Here is a 17,557-nt window from a genome sequence, read left to right on the forward strand (position 1 = left end):
TGTGGTTGATTTTTTTTGGTGTTAATATAAGGCTTAAGAGTAATGGAAGTGGGCAGTAAAATCCCCAAAATTGTAAAGGAGTATTTCTGCATAGTATAAAACAAAAGAAGATGTAAATAAAGGAACAGTTTAATCTCTGAGGTTGCAGATCCCATCACAGTTTCTGTAAGTGGGCATTTGTTGCTTGATACTAATGATTACTGACGGTATTACTATTAACTCACCCCCAAATTAAACTACCATTTGTAATTTAGAAGCTTCATTCCTTTTGTTGTAGAACACTCTGTATATGGAGAGCTTTCTATAAATTTTAAGTATTAATGACAGAACAACCTAATAAGGTACAAAGTGATCTCTTATGGTTCTCTCTTCTGCTCCTTAAGCTACCATTTAAAGGGTCTTATATTAAACAGGGAGATTTGTGGGAAGATTTACCTGGCAGACCCATGATTTGTCTTCTCATCCCTCTTTTTCCATTTCTACACTTACAGTAAACCAAATGTGGACACATTACTGAGCTCTGCGTAGGAGAAAGTACTTGAAAATGGAATATAGCTGAAATAACAGCTATAATGAAGGACATTGAAGTTATTTTTTTTTTATTTTTTTTTTATTTTTTTTTTTCTTTCTTTAAGAAGCCGTAAGCAGACAGTACTCTGGAAGATTTCGTCTGTTTGTCTTTAGAACACACCTTGCTTTCCAGATACTTTATTCCTCTTCCTCCTAACTTGTGTTTGTCACTCTTCATAAAATGCTTTCTGTCTTTGCACTCATGCTTGGGCTTCATTTCATTTAGCTCAATTCACACAGTTGGCTTCAGTTTCAACTAAATTATGGTATCTCTGGCATAGAGTATGCAGGTATCCTGTTACATTCCAGCTCATTCATTATTTTTCATCTGACCAAATTATGGAACATCCACCTTTTCACTTGTTCTGTCTGCAGAAGTTCAGCCTCATACAGAAATGTACAGTTTTCCTTCCAAGTCCTAAGCTCATTCTATTCATCATATAGATTTTTGCAGTTTGTTTTAAAAATATAGTCATATATCTGGTTGCAATACTTTCTTTTTCACCTGCAGGAATTGTATTAGTCTGAATCTTTAGTTTCCAATTCAGTATATTTTTTGTCGTTCTGTATTTCTGAAGCCCTTTGGAATTCCCCAGTATATTCACATGGTGTCTGTGCACAATACTGAGATCATGTAGGGAACTTCTGATCCCTCTCATGTTGATATTCTTTGGAATCTATCTGTATTTTTTCTAACTCCTCCCATACCTCACCAATTTAAACAGCAATTAAAATACGGTGCTACGTACCACTGCTATTCCTAGTGTCACTAAGGAGTATTTTCATATGCATGTTGCAATCAGTATTAGCTCCTTCTATTTCAGCAGTGCTATGCAAAAAGATAATTTGTAAAAGGAGTGTAGTATAGTGACAATGTAAGTGGATTCACTCAGGGCGAAGTCAGGTGATTGTTACGATCTGGTTTAAACTCAGAAAAGCAAAGCAAGCTAAGTCTCTGTGCATAAACTGGAAGGAAGTTAGAAGGTTCAAAATATTCCCAGAAACAAGATTAAAACCAAACAAGGTTAGATGTTGATGCCAAAAAATGGATGTATTTTATTTAACAGTAAAGGAGGCAAAGAGAAGGGAAAAGAAAGAGAGAAAGAAATGGAAAAAAGAAGTGTATGGGGGGGATGGGGGAACAGGGAGAGGTGACAGGGGTTAGGTGGAAGCAAATCACCCATCCAAGGGTCCCAACGACGTCTCGTTGCTCGCCTCCATCTGGTCTTCTGGTGGTGTGGCCACGCCGCCACACATCACAGAGTACAGAATCTCATGGATTAATATAAGCTGCGGGCCAGGGGGGAATGCCCACGTGCCTCTCTTGCAGGGGCCAGCTTGACACACTGTCCCTTGCAACACTGAGGGTCTGCTGCATCATCTCTGGTGCAGGGTCTGGAGACCCCTTTGAGGGGGGCCCCTGTGATGAGCCATGTCACCCCCTTCTGCTGTGGATAAGCTTCCCTCCCCTGGTGAGGACCCCTCAGCTGGGCTCCTCTGCACAGTTGGAGGATGGGCAGTCACTGCACCTCTGACCAGAGGCTTTTCCCAGATACCCAGAGCCTCTCCTCCCCTCACCCTTTGGTGCAAGGGTCTGTTTTAGCCTGGCAGCTGATAGCCCTGGGGCTGTGGTCTCCACCTTGGAGGTGTTAAGCTTGTGCTCAGTGAATGTCTCCATCCCTGAGTTGTTACTTTATCTTATCTTCATCAGTGAGCAGTGTAAGGCCTCACTCAGGGCCCCATTCAGGGTGCAGTAGTCTTCTTTGCTGCTTTTGTAATAGTTTTAAAAGTCCTTTAAGAAAATGTTTAAGTCATAATCTATAATATTTCAGTCTCTGACAGTGATTGCAATAGAAAGTATCCATCACAATATGGGAAAATATCCTTTACAGGAAATTCCATTTTCACTGTATGATGAACAAACTGTTTTTACTCCAGTGCATTTAGTTTTTTTCATGATTTGTAATGGATCTACCATTCTGATGTTTTTCATTAGTCTACCATTGCACCAAGTAGGAGCTTTCACCTGGATGCAAATGCTCCTGAAAACAAGTTTTGTTGGATTTTAATCATTCTCAGAACTATCATGTGACAATACCAATGCTAATGCAGAAAAAGCGGGAAAGTTTATGAAAAGGTGAAGTCAGTACAGAAAAATTGTCAATCCTCAGAGCTAATAACAAATAAATTACTGCAGCAGTATACATCAGGGAGGTTAGTCTGTCTTTCTATTTTCTGAAGACTGGGGACAAAAAAGAAGTAAGTCATAAGGAGCATGATTGGTCCCTGAACTCTCTAAATTAGACGCTATTTTCTCTGAGACCTGTATCAGCAAAGCACAAGATGCTTCAGTAAAGAGCCTAAATACAAGCTGCTGAGTAGTTTGCAGCTGTACTTCCAAGTAGTGTAAATTTGTTTGGCTTTAAATTCTCCTGTATGATTTATACCCACTGATTGGGTCTGTGTTGCTGTATGGGTTGGATGGCCAGGATTTGTCTCTCAAGACATATTTTTTACCATGTTATTGTACCTCAGTGTCTCGTAAGAATAGGACTGCATGGGTTCTTACTGGCTGTTATTGGTTGTCCTTTGATCAAGATGACTTTATTGTGTGACGGTATATATTGTTTTATCCTTCTACCTATTAGTAATTGTGTCATTTCTACTTACATAAAAAATAATTAAATGCATTTTGCACTCAAAGGAGCAATTGCAAAGGTAAGAACTCCAGATTTATGAAATGCCAGAATTGTTTTTGCAACCTAAGTTCTCATTTGTTCCTTTTGTATAGATGTCTTAATTACCTGAACTATGAGAAATTATGAGAATCCTTTTTTGTCTAGAACGCTGTCTTAAAGATTTGCATATATCCACTCACAGGTATAGGCATAGTACTTCATACTTTCTCAATGATGTTTATATTCTTGCATACAACCAGGTTTTCAAAATGTTCCTATATTGCTACAGTTAGTGTATATTTTCATTAAATAACTGATGTATGATATAAGCACAGCTGGACTCATGAACAATTTAAGACTGGGTTTAATGGCAAATTTCTTTGAATGAACATTGATCAAAATGTAATTGAAATGTCTGTATAAAATAAATTTCTTACATAATTTATTCTTAGTGTTTTATGATATAAATATAATAAAATGTAAATATAAATATAAAATATAATGCTGTTCTATAAGATAAAAATCAGTATTCGAGCAAAGAATAAATTGAAGCCAAAAAGTTTAAAAGGATTGACCACAAAATTCTCTAAATCCACATTGTGAAAACATGATAAGGAGTGGTCAAAACTGTAAAAAACCTGAGTACTCAGAACTCCAAAATTAGATTATTGCAATGTTCATAACCTCTGTAAAGGAAACTCCATATTTTTGTGCATCATGTAGATACAGACTTTAACATATAGTACAAGAGTTTGGGAGAATTGAAACAAATATTTTCATCTTTACAGAAAGATAAGGAAGACCAGTGGCTAGAGAAAAAAGTACAGGGTAGTAGAGACCACATCATCTTAGAGCATCTTCAGTGGACCATGGGTTATGAAGTACAAATCACAGCTGCCAACAGACTGGGTTATTCTGAACCAACATTGTATGAATTCAGCATGCCACCAAAGCCCAACATTATTACAGGTAAGTTCTTCTCATCATGTTTTCTCCCCATGAATTATTTCCAACTCATAGTACACTGTGTGTAGTTGAGCATAAGGTAGCTGAAGTCTTGAACTGAAAAAACCATGAGACACCAGACTTTATTATCAGCAAAAAATTTGATTCAGGAAACTTAAACGGGACCCTGTCTCCTTGTAATGGGACCCTTTTCTCTTAGTAATAAAGTAATTTTTAAGTATAGAAGAAACATTGGTTCTTCAACCCTGTTGATGGCACTTAACAAGAAATACAGTATTTAAGATACACCTGCTTTTTAAGTTGCCTTGTACTGCCTGTTGTCTGGTTCAGCCAGTTATTTGCTAGAATTCTTAATTTCAGTCCCATCTCTACATGTGCTTTGAGCTACACATGTAATAAAGGCATTTATTTTAGTGTCTGATGAGGTTAAGTCTTCAAATAGTCTTGTTTAGACACTGTCTGAATGATTCATTCTAACATGGTGACCAAACAGTCTTCTGTAAGGTTGATTTACAAAATTTGAAACGTATAGAAACTTTGTTCGTATTTTTAAGTGTGTAAATAGGAAAGTTTGAAATTCCATGTAAGAAAAGCTTCATTTTAGTTGAGTGAGTGTATGAGTTTTAATGTTTCCTAAGATAAGGCTTTATTTTGATGCAAAAATGTTATATTCCTTAGTTAACAATAAACCTAAAATAAGGTAATTTCTGAAGTATTATGGGTAATTTTAATTTTTATAAAGCAAATGGTATGAGGAAGAGATTTCAAACTTTTAATTGAAATTATGAGCTGCTATCTTTAATTTCCAAATTAGATCAGTGTCATCATTACCATTTGAAAAATCTGGTTCTAAATCCTCTAACATAGTATTTTCTGATTCCCGTTTTTCAAACTGTTAGAGTATTAGGATCAGCAAAAAACTTGCCAAATAAATATAATGGCAAATATATTAAAATGTAAACCATATCAGTACCTGTATTTCAATATGAACACCTGACTAGCATCGATCTAGCATTGGTACAGTGCCAATGAGCTGGAATGAGTCATGGACTAGTGTGCTGCCAAAAAATTTTGAAATAACTGGCTATTTTTTTTCTTGTCTAATGTGAGTTTTCTTCAAATATATTTTCAGGAAAGTTATCTCAAGATCTCTGCAACATTTTTCAATATTCCATAGCAGTATTTTTAATATTGAGTATCGTTACTTTTTATTTATAGCAAACACATTTGTAATTCATTCACAGACTCAGATCTAGTTCTAGTACAAATATTTGTTTTATGCACTTGAATTGAAGTAAAGTTGATTTGCATCTTGATTGAAATTCAGGGTCTCAATAGGTTCTGTGTCCTTTGTTTTTAAACAGGCAGGGCCTTGTGATTGCCATCATTCAGAAATAAAATTTCCCATGACTGAAAAGAAAAGAGAAAAAGAAATGTAGGGAAACTTATTGTCCCAAGGAAATGAAAATATTTTTCTGGTAGAAAAATAAGTAAAAACTCACTTAGGGAAGGGATAAGCCATTTTTCAATTTTGTATATTTGAAACAACAATCTTACTTCTTTTGCAATGCAATCTAACTTTAGCCTGTCATAATTATATAAACTCTTCCATCTTATTGCCGCTCCTGCTGTAAGAGAGAAACTTAATTTTCCTCTGTAAACTATAACATAGGTGGTGTCTAGACATTCAAGTAAAAAGTAGCCTAGTTAATTTAATTTCAGAAGAAAGATAGAACATTTTCTCTCTAAAAACAGTTTTATGGTTACTTAGGGGCTTTTTGCTTTCAGTGCTCTCCCGTAACCTCTAAGCAGTTGTAAGAAGTCTGTTACACTATTTAGCTTCAATTCTTCTTTGTATGAATCATTACTGCAATTATGATTGTGGAACTAATTAGTTTCCTTGACAACTGTTTTTTCAAAGCCTGAAAAAGAGTGTGAAATTCCCATCATAAGGACATTCTGTAGGCAATTTTTAAAAGTATGTCAAAAGACACTTAGAATCAGTGGGACACTAAAGTCATATTCATGAGTCAGCATGATTATCTTGTTTTGAAATGGCATAATATTATTATCACAATATAATATTATATACAAATATACATAATGCTGCAAAAATATGAATATAATCTATTAAAACTTGATAGATTTTGTGCATAAAATGCTTAAGTTTGAGCAGAAATATTATTTCTGCTGTCAGTTAACTCTGATGATGCACTGTTTGTTTGAGGCTTTGGTATTAACAGCTAGGCATCTACAGATGACTTTGAAAAAGACCATAGGCAACAAGAATGAAACTAGATAGACTTTTGAATGAAACCTGCATGATTTGTCCTGTGCTCACTTAGTAGCTACAGTAACTGAGGTTTCCTTTCATATTATTATTGTAATTATTAGAAAAGCCTCTAAGACTCCTGAAAGTTTTCATCTGTGTTTGCCTAAATCTCTGGCACTTCAGCTGAACTGAGTGTTTATCTCTGGCTCTAAATTTAAACAGAAATAAATCTGTAGACCCTATGTATGTAATCTCATAAATATTACTTTTCCAAAGAGAATTTTGGAATTCCCTAAGTATCTTGTTGGTTAGCTACATATAATATAATATCCTGGTGACGTGTGTGCAAGCTAGTGCAATAAATCAGAGAACTGAAGGGAGATGGAGGCAAGGATATGTTGGTTGTCCTTCAGTGGGTGCTTAGCAGGGAAATAGGAGTTGTCACAAGAAATAAAACTTTGCTTCTAAATGCTGCAGAAGGAGCTTGCTTGTGCTTTCAAAAGCCACTGGATATCAGGCAGAAGTAGTAATCCCTGGAGACAGGAATTGGAAGCCAAAACTCTACTTGTGTGATACACAACTCCTGTGGGCACTGAATCCACAGCTTCTGCTTCCTAGGAAAGCATGCAAGTACCAGCTCCTGGCTGCAAGTCATATTCCAAGATAGTACAGTATGATGATCTTCCAGTAATAGACTTAGGTCTGGGAAAGAGCTTGAGACTGCAAATTGCTCTCTGGCATCAGGGAAGTGCATAAATGAGACAGACATTCCTTTAAATTTTCACATGGTTGGCCTCAGCAGCCTTCAACTGTAGACCTACTTTATTTCATATTGTCTGCTCCTAGGCCTGTAACACAGTGTCCATTCACTGAGTCACCCACATTTGTGATTAGTTCCTCAGAATTTGTAATCCTTTTAATGAAAGTTTCCTGGTTTTCTGAAGGGTTTATCAATGGAAACTTGCACTGACTTTGAGAAATACCCAGCAAACCTTCTTAAAACATTTTGCTTTAAATAACTGTATGTATAAATTTATTCATGTATGCATATACATATATATATGTATATTAGTGGATATTATATCTCTACATATATAAACACACACCATTTTCTTTCCTACTTTTTGGAGTTATTTTTTGTGGTCACAATTCTATATTTGTATTTCACATTTCACTTAGGCATATGAACATGTATTTTAGAATCATGCTTGGAGAAAAAGTGACACAGTCTTAAATGTAGTAGTTTATGTGTTCCAAAATCTCACTAGGGATGTCAGTTGGAAATACTTGCAGGCAGGTACAATACTAACCTCAGTGTGTTTGCCTCTGAGTTAAGTATTTATCACACTTTTAGTGCTGATTTGTAATATTTTAGAAAATTTTCTTCTGGCTTCTCTGTACTTTTAAGCTTCTAGTCCTGTGGGATTCTCAAAGGAACTGTATGCTTTAGCTCTTTATCCATGTTAGGAGAGCATGGACTAACCTCTGCAACCATAAAAACCCCAAACAGCCAAAGTCCATTAGCTCCCAGAGCTGACTCTACAACCCATGTGTATGGGCCCTTTCACTCTTTCTCTACAGGGAGAAGACAGGGATCCTGTCTTTGTACCCCACAGCTGCTACAAAAGGTGTCCAAATCTGTTGTCATTCTGAACCATTACTGTTGCAACCTAAAAACACACGTACAGGTTTATACTAAATCTTAAAAGAAGATGGATGAAGGTGCTAAAAAAGATACTTTCTGAAAGTGTTAAATATATTTTCAGAAATTAGCAGCAGATTTATGCAGGTGCCATCTTCCAAAGGCTTTTATCCAGCAGTGTTGTTACTTTGAAAGGGCAGTAGATATATTAAAAATGGTTACAACTTCGTTATCACAGTTTTTTTTCTTCTTCACTAGAAGTTAATAACTCGGTGCAATAGTGGGAAAATGGAAAAAACATTTGGGGATAACAAGAACCTCTTAGATCCATTTTTCTCACTTTGTGATATTGGTTGTTTGAGGGGGTTTTTTTGTTTCCAATACTGCATGAACTGTAAGAGTAATTTTTTATTTCCATGCCTGGAAATGTTTTAATCCCTTGAACATCTCATTTATCTTTTTTTTCCAAGCGTGTGTATCACCACACTTTAAATCATATAGTGGAAGGCAAAAGAGGCACAATAATACATAGTATTTTCTCTCTTCACCACCAGTAGAAAAGATGATAATCACCATGTCAAACATGATTTTTATCAGTAGTTTTTTACAAAAATACAGCAGGATCTGCAGTGGTCTGGATGTGAATGAAAAATAAAAGTAGATCTTATCATTGCTTCAGGTATGTGTATATATATTTGGGTTTCATTAAAAGTTAAATTAGGAGAATTATGGGGACTTTCAGTCTTCTATATTCTCTTTCCACAGAAAAAGCTAGAAAGGCTGCCAGTAGGTACTTGAGCCAGAACCAAATGTCATTACTTGTGGCTTACAAATTGCCTGTTTAAATGTCCATGAAAAAAAATGCAGAATTTTTCAGGCTTGTCCTGATTTTAAGTCTGTGGTTTGTGATTACACTCTTTCTCTGTGTGTGTGTGTCTCTGTGTATGTGTGTGCATACACAAACATCCATCAGTTTGTGGCTTCTAATAACTTTTTAGTATAGTTGACAATTTCACTAAATTTGTCAGAGAATGGAGGCTTCAAAATTAAAACATTCCTGTAATTTTTTATAAAGTGTTATCTGACAATAGAAGTAAAATTATCTGTAGCATAGTAGGCAAAATATTATATTAAACCCTCACACACTTCTAAATCCTGGAATGATTTGGAAAAGAGTAGTTGAAACTTTGTGACCCTTGATCCTTACACCAACCTGGAGAGCAGCAGTAAATTTAAACCACAGAAGAAAAACACAGAAGAAGTTTGAAAGATTTTCACAGGTAAAATTTCCATTCCACAGATCTGAAATTTTAAGTCAATAATTAGTATCTCTTTTGTATTGATGCCATGAAGATTTTTGCCTTTTCTTTTATACCCGTTATACCTTTTTACAACTTTTGTATTCCTAGTGCTTCTTGCCTACATTCTTGGACTTGTTTGTCAAGCTGAGAGACTAAACATTTTAGACACTTCGTAGCTAGGGATCAGTGTGCCCCAGACCCCAAGGTCCTCTCCAGAACACATTCTGTAAACCAAGATAGAACCATCCAGGGGAAGGTTCCTTGGGGAGGGGGTCTCACTTGAGCCTCTCATTGGGGAATCTTTGATAGATATGCTCATTAGTAAAACCTATAATGTTATACCCGAGGTTGCGGGGAACACAGACACACACACACACACACTGGGGTGGGGTGCATCTCAATGCATATGACCTGGACGTGTGCACCTAAGGATCCTTAAAATAAATACCAAGGTAAAATCCCTTCTCCCCTTCTCACTGTGTATGACTCTTGATTTTAAGACCAGGAAAAGGCATCAGTATGACTTCGTGCATTACAGGATTTCTCAGTCTGTCTCTATAGATCTGACTAGTTAAGGTTTTAGCTAAATCTAAAATGAAGAACAAAATGCAGGAGTCAAAAAGGAAAGCCTGTGGGATGCCAGTCTCCTTGGAGCTCTGATCATATTCCCAAGGCAAGGAAGAGCTGCAGCATTATCCTTGTGAAGTTACCTGACTCATTTTCTAATAGGCTGAAGGATATTGTAATTCCAAAATCAGAACTTGAAAATGAAGGCTTTTGTCTGACTTTTTGTTCAGATCATAATCCTGAGCTAAAAGTGTAAATTCTTCAACTGGTATTGCTGTGATGGAAGAATAATTTTGTTACGTTATTTTCTGAAGAGAATAGAGAGATGAAATGTATCTTTGAGATCTCCTGCTTTGAGAACAGAAGTTGGTAGGAATCACACCAATCAGATTAATATCTAAAACTTCAGAAAGGAAACAGCCCCCACAAAACCTATTTGGTTTTGTTTTGTAAACCAATACTAGAATTTGCTGAATAAGAGCCATTTCTCATCAAATCCCGGAGATGATCATCGTTGAAAGAGATAGGGCGTGTTCTTGCTCTAGGCTAAAACCAGCGTTTTGCTCCATTCCTTGCCAAGACCAAAGTTATTACATGAAAAGGGATAGAAATCTCTCACTAAAATTGATAGAACTTATTTGATATGAACCAGAGAGAGAGGCAAAAAGGCTTGCTCTATCTGTACCATCAAAGATGTTAATAGGAAAAAAGTACACTATTTTTTATAAAATCTAATTCTTACGGTACAGCTATCACAGACAGTAACTACCACTGAGTAGCAGAAAAGCAGCAACCAAGGAATTATTCTCTATTCTCAGAATTTCTGCTTCAAAAGGAATTAATTTTTTTTTATCATATGAATTTTAGTTTGCTTATCTTTTTGAATGCTGTGAGGAAAAAAGCAAATCCCTATAGATGCTGAATTTTGAAGTGCAAGGCCACACTTTACAAGTATAGTACTCTAATCCTTATTATTTGTTGTAGGTAACTGCTAGCATTGTGATGCTTTATAATTAAAACAACCCTGAATGCCAATTAAAAGATGAAATGCTTAGATATATTCTCTAAAAATATTTAAAAGCTGAATTATTAAAGTAAATGTGGAAGTTTAATGTGCTCAGGGTTTGTGGGTTTCTTTCTATGAGTATATGGACCAAATTATTAGTTCCTAAGAAAAAGAACTGGCTGTGAATTTTGAACAGCTTGAACACAATATGTATCATTGAAAACACCACAGTAGAAATATGGGCGAGAATGGAATAATGTCCATAATTGTTATTAGCTTATTTATATTGCTGCCTTTTCTACTTGATAGTTATCTATGTGTGATAGTTATCACAAGTGTATTTGGGCAAGAACAGGGTCATTTGTGTGATAAGAAGATAATGCATTGGTTAAATATTATGCATACAAGACTGTATTTAGCTTTATAGTTTTCATCTGCTTCCATTAGAATTTCTTAAATCAGTTTTAAAGTAAAGATTTAAACAAGGTTATTGCTTATACTGCACAAGGTTTCCTACATTTTAATTTATTTTGAAGTCTCTTTCAAAGTATTAAACACTGATATTAGTCACTATAAATATAATTATTGTGTCACTGTAGCTGGAAAAAAAAATCTAGTCAATGCACCACATAATGCATAAACTTGACTGTATTATTTGCCAAAAAGTGAACCTTCAATATAAATATTTGTGGAAAAAATATATTCAAACTTTGTAACCAGACATACTGTGAGGACATGAATGTCTAAGAAGCTACTTTGTTCCCACACCAGTATTAAAGTCAATATCTAATTACCCAGCTGCATGTGCTAATTGTATGGGTCATTCATCTTTTGATTGGACCTGTGTCCATATTATTGAAGCCAGTTTTCACAGCCCATTGTGAACTCCTACAATAATTCAGGAACAAAATGAAGCCATTAGCAAAGAGAAACAGATAAACAAGCTCGTCTCTTCTTGTGTATGATTGGAACCTTCTTTTTGTGTAATTATTGACACAGTTCTAGTTTCTCCTTTCAGCCTATGGGCTGCTGTTTCTCCTTGCTTTAGTCAACAGTCACTATTTCTGATAGGTGTTGCACGGCAGTTTTGTGAGTCCAAGTACCTCCAACAAAAAGTCACAAAAAAAATTGTATTTAGAATGGGCTTGTCTGAATTGTCTCAAGGGGAAGCAAGAAACATGCTTCAGGTTAAGCACTTAAAGAAATTGTTTTAAAATTAGCCCAAACAGTTTGCCACTTTGACTGCTGTGGAAGACCACATTGCTGCTATGGAGGTACACCCTTTCCACAGTTTGAGTACCATATCATATAGATTTGGCCAGGGTACTTCAATGGTTACCATTCCATCTATGCTTTAATCACAATTTGATGTATCTGCTGGAGTAATGTCTTTCAAGTGACTGTCTTTGGCACAATGTAAATTTCTTTTTTTTCTCTTTTTTCTTTCCCACTGTCACTTTTTTTTCCTTTCGATACTTTCTTTTTCATGTTTTCTCAACTTTTCCACTTTTTTTTTCTAAAATTTACTTCTTTTTCACACTCTTGATTTTCTATAACAATTCTTACCCACACAGATAGATGCTGTGAAGCTACTAGACGTGAAAATGGAGGCCAATCCCTGCAGCTGAGTGCTGCTGTTTTCTCTCTCACTGTAGTCCTAAGTTTCTGGTGCATGTTTTTATACTGTTGATAAGGCAAGCAGAATGTATTCTTCCTATCTCTCTTAACTTTTTATTTGCAGCAAAATAAACACAGACTGTAAAAAATTTGTACTTTTCTATAGCTCTTCCAAAGTTTCCATTCCTAGTCAAGATTCTAAATAGCATAATTACTTCAGTCTGTGTGTGCAAAATTCTTCATCTGGCTTTTTGGAAACCTGGTGAGACAAATTCAACAGATGATACTTGACAATCCAGTCTGGCAGAACATGGAGAATCTGACTTACTGAATTTGATCGATGTGATTTGATTCTATTTTCTCAACTAGATTTCGATTATAAGAAATTCATGCAGAGACCTTACCATTGTCAGTCACATGACTTTCCAGGTATACCTGGAAAGTATCAGTTCATCTTTCAGGAGAGTATTTTCGTTGTGTATTAATCCTTTCCAAAGGGTTCTCCTTGCACTGATTCCTGACACAAGGTACTTAAAACTTTATGCTTAATAAAAAATGTTCAAGTCCAGGCTGGATGGAGCTCTGAGAAACCCCACAGCAGAGGGTTGGATGATCTTTTACGCCTCTTCCAACCCAGGCCATTCTATGCTTCTGTGATATAGACATGTTTTGTACTTTCTAATGGATTTTAACAAGCATGTCTTCCCTAGCTAATTATTTATTAATTGTTTTAGTTGGTAGTGTTTCATTTCGAATACTTTTTCTGTGCCTCTCCACTGCCATGCCTCAGGACATAAAATAGGTCCCTGCCCACCAAAGTCACTTCTTGCAACTGCAAAGGTGCCACATTTCATTTCCTGGCATCTGTTGGACTTGGAAGCTCCAGGGGTTCAATTTTGACCTGTAGTAAAAATGGAAAAAGCATTTTTTCCTATTTTACACATTGAAAGCATGGCTTGTGAGCTCTGCAGCACAATGTACAAAACCTCAGAAAAAAAAATTATTTAGTAAGAGTTCATGTAGATATTTTATTGCATATATTTGATTTTAAAATGTATGTAGTTTTCTAAGATTATGGTTCATTTCTCTGTTGCATACCCAATAACCCAAGAAAGCAATGCACTTTAAAGCTAAGGTAGAATTAAATATTTATTTTAAGACAGTTCCCTTCAAATTGTTACTAAATATAACAAACTTGATAAATTAACTGTACATGTTGATTTTTTTCCTCCTTATAGTTCATACCTTTTGGCATTTAAAAAAATCGTCTTACAACTTGGAATTTAATTGGTCAAATTTAAGTATCTGTATGTCTTCACTCTGTTAAAGCACTTTCTTATTTCTAAGAAATATTGATTCTGATGATTTTTCCCAGTTTCAAAATATTTTTGGAAGTCTTTACTTTAGAACATCATTAATAAAACCTGTCCTCATCTAAACCAGATAACAGTCATTTTAGAAAACTGGACTATGTCACAAGTAAGCTGTCTTCAGAATGCATGTGTGCAAGTCTACAGACTAATTTATGGTCAGAAATACTTTTTTAAATAATTCACATATTTACCGTAATGAAGTATCTGGAATGAAAAAGATTACTATATAAAAAACATTGGTTTCATTGTGATCTGCAGAAAATCTCTCACTGTGTAAAGTCGAGACACTCTTCCCTCCATGGCCCTTGCCACTATGTTCTGTCATTTTATCTTAATGCCATGACATTACTTTGAAATTAATTACATTGACAAGTGCCTGGCATAGTGTGGTAAAGAAAGACATTTTCTCTTCTCATTTCGTAGGAGTTGAAACTTTGGATTCCTATTTAAAGTCAGTCAGGTGAAAGCCCATTTTCCCATGCACAAACAATGTGAATATATGTATTGACTTTGTAATTTAGTTGTATAGGTGTTATTCTTCCAATATAAACTATTTATTTTTTAAATTATTAAGTGCTTATTGAACCAAGAGGCAGTAACTAATGAAGGCTGGATAATATTTTCAATGAAAATTTAATTTTAACTATGTTACAGCGGGTTTGGAATTACCAGCTACATGTAAGTAACCAAAACCTTTCAGATCTGAGAACATATTTTCAATTGAGTATAACTCAGACAAGTGCTGTTGCTAATGCTAAATGTATTTTTAGTGAAAGGATCACCTTGGGCAGGAACTTTTGCAAGAGATTTTATTTTTTTTCTCTGACCATTTTGAAAATCCAGGTAGTGAAAATGTTTGTTGTTGTCACTATTGTCACTACTGCTTTCTGTGGTAACAAAACAGAAAGAGCTGCAAGGATATCTCTTCTTACCATCAGAGAACTGATGTCTGGCTAATATTTAGTAAGTAGATGCTGTAGTAGATGCTAAGGGGGAAAGAAACCCACAGCACAAGCACACTACAAACTGCTGCTGGGAGATCTTTCTCAGTCTGCAGGAGCTCAGTTGTGCACAAACACTGGGGTTCCCTTTTGGTCCAGGGCAGTAGCAAATTCTTTCTAGGGGCTCCTCTTTGCAGTCACATCCCTTTTGCATTCTGGTTCCATTGTAAGACAGGCACTGCATGCACATGAGGGAACAGAATCTTCTCTTGTGACACACAGTTGCTGTTCTGAACAGTAAAGAAAACCAAATTGTAGATCCAATCAAACCTAATGAGCACCTGCCCTTCGATTAAAGAGTCTTGAGTAACTTGTCTCATAAACTGAAAAATAGAACAGGGTCTTAAAAGGTTGTACAGATGGTCTGATCCCAGTATTTCCTTATTTTGTAGCATTTCCCTAATTTTCTAAAATTTTAAACCTTAATGATATTCTGCTAAATGTTGTCTAACATATTTTCACCTTCCATATACTCGTCACTCTTCTTACTTTTTTTAGTAAAGCAAGACAGGACACTACTGCAGGTATGCATTAAAGCAGAAAAATGAAAATTCCCATATAATTTTTCTGCTCTGGTTAGACATTTAAAGAGCTCTTTATGAGGTAAGAATTTATTATCTTATCAAGTCATTCTAACACTGCAGATAAGTATATAAGAAGACAAGGTAGGAATTAGGGCGCAGAGACTGATCAACTGTGAACTCTCCAAACATACAGTGAAGGAGATAATGAAAAGCCTTGAGAAATTTTAGAAGCTAAATATACATTATAAATGGCAAGTTGGCTTTTATCCTGTGTCACAGTGCCAGTGGGATAAAGAGACAAATTTGGATCACTTATCTTTTCTTCCAACTGATAGTAGCTTCAGCTGGAAACTACATAAATTTCCTCTGTTAACTGAGAGAAACTTTAGGTCTGCTCCAATTTAAATTATTCTGTGCTTTGTATTTTGAGGTTATCAAGTACTTTGAATGTGATCCTTTTCTTTTGGCCCTCCTCTTCCCATCAAATTCCAAAGAGGACGAGTTAAGCCAATATTATAGGGATTATGTGTCTGCAGAGCCAGGCAGTTCTGGGCAGTGACCCAAAACCTCTGTAATGAGAAAGAAAAAGTGGAAGAGATTAATGTCCTTGGGTTGTCATATATCTCCTCAGACGAACAACTAACACAGCTTTGTTTGTAGTTCTCTTTATGAGTGTTCTCTAATTGTATCTTTAAAAACAATGTGTGAGATTATTTTACAGTATTTTGGACAATCTGTGGGAATATACAGAAGATTTTGTAATCTTAGCTTCTTACAGACAATAATGAGGAAAAAATGAACAAAGACATTTTCAAATTAAATTATAATTCATAGGTATAGACTGAACAGCTTAAAATTGTAATTTAAACTCTATTAAAATGATAAATATGTCTTCACAAATTGAATTCAATATACTGCTGACATTAGTATTTAAATGTTAGATAAGTAAATTTGTTCCTTTAAATGTTGTAATTGTAAAAGGGATTTTAGGTCTTATGACTGACAGTGTAAAATATTACCATTTTTTTAACATTGTCACATATTTTGAAATGCTAATATTAAACTGTCTGTAAGAATGAAGTCCTAAAATATTCTGTGCTGAACTTATGCCTTAAATCCAAATTGGTGGCACAGAAACTTAAAAAGGGTAATGATTATTCTGTGATACAGCAGTATATCTCTAAGGAACAGTATTTTTAAAATGTTCTGATTTACAACCTTTAGAGTCTAAGGCTGGCTTCTTTCCTAATCAGATTTTATATGTTGTTTTTCTTCTTTCCAGAGTTTTGAGAAGTTCCTAACATTTACAAATTGTTCACAAATCAAAGTATTTACATAATGCATCTTCAAATGCAATCTTTTATTTACCGCTGTAGGGTTATTAGAATATAAATTGCTGTCTCTCTAAATAGGAAAAATACTGCCCAGAAATAGACACGTATATTGTATACATTGTGAATAAAATATAACTTCTGAGTGGTTTTATGAAGTGTACAAAACATACTATTACCAAATAACAAAAATACATTCCATTTAATTTTCTTGTGAAAGTATAAGGCCAAGCACTGATGCAAAAAATATGATATGCATGTGAACAATAGTTATTTAAAAGATAAACAGATGTGGTGATTTAATTGCACACGTAACCTTATGACCAATACTCAGTCAGTTTTCAGGGTATTACCATGTACTCTCTTTCCATCATGGAAACCTGCATAGGCACCACTCAAATGTGTATGCAAACGTGAAGTTAAACTAATTAAGCCTGAAAAAACAGGGTGGGGTTTTTTTAAGACATAATGGAGGTTCATATACAATTTGTGATTGTGCTAGTAGTTGCCAGTTCTCTACCTATTGTCCAGTATGCTGATGATTTCTGATTGTTAATTTTTTCAGGAATTTTAGGAGCAAAGGAGAAAGAAAATATTACTTTTAGAAAGCAAGTTGAATATTATAGAGAGAAATGTAGCTTCTGAGGTCTATAATAGCATCACTGAAATCTTTGCTACATTTAGGGTTCATTTATGCTTATCACATTTA

At 35.1% G+C, this 17,557-nt stretch overlaps 1 protein-coding gene across 2 annotated transcripts in view; it reads left to right on the top strand.

Moving 5' to 3' along the window:
• Positions 1-17,557, top strand: part of NCAM2 (neural cell adhesion molecule 2) — a 289,433-nt gene that overhangs the window by 247,166 nt on the left and 24,710 nt on the right. The window contains exons 15-16 of one of the 2 annotated variants that reach the window (XM_048293644.1): positions 4,037-4,217; positions 12,577-13,200. In XM_048293644.1, the coding sequence (XP_048149601.1) occupies positions 4,037-4,217; positions 12,577-12,692 (297 nt within the window). In that variant the 3' untranslated portion in view covers positions 12,693-13,200. Of the gene's footprint in view, positions 1-4,036; positions 4,218-12,576; positions 13,201-17,557 lie in introns of those variants that run through there. The other variant, XM_048293643.1, reaches the window with a different exon arrangement.

This window comes from Corvus hawaiiensis, chromosome 2 (genome assembly GCF_020740725.1).
Source record: "Corvus hawaiiensis isolate bCorHaw1 chromosome 2, bCorHaw1.pri.cur, whole genome shotgun sequence".
Classification (NCBI taxonomy): domain Eukaryota; kingdom Metazoa; phylum Chordata; class Aves; order Passeriformes; family Corvidae; genus Corvus; species Corvus hawaiiensis.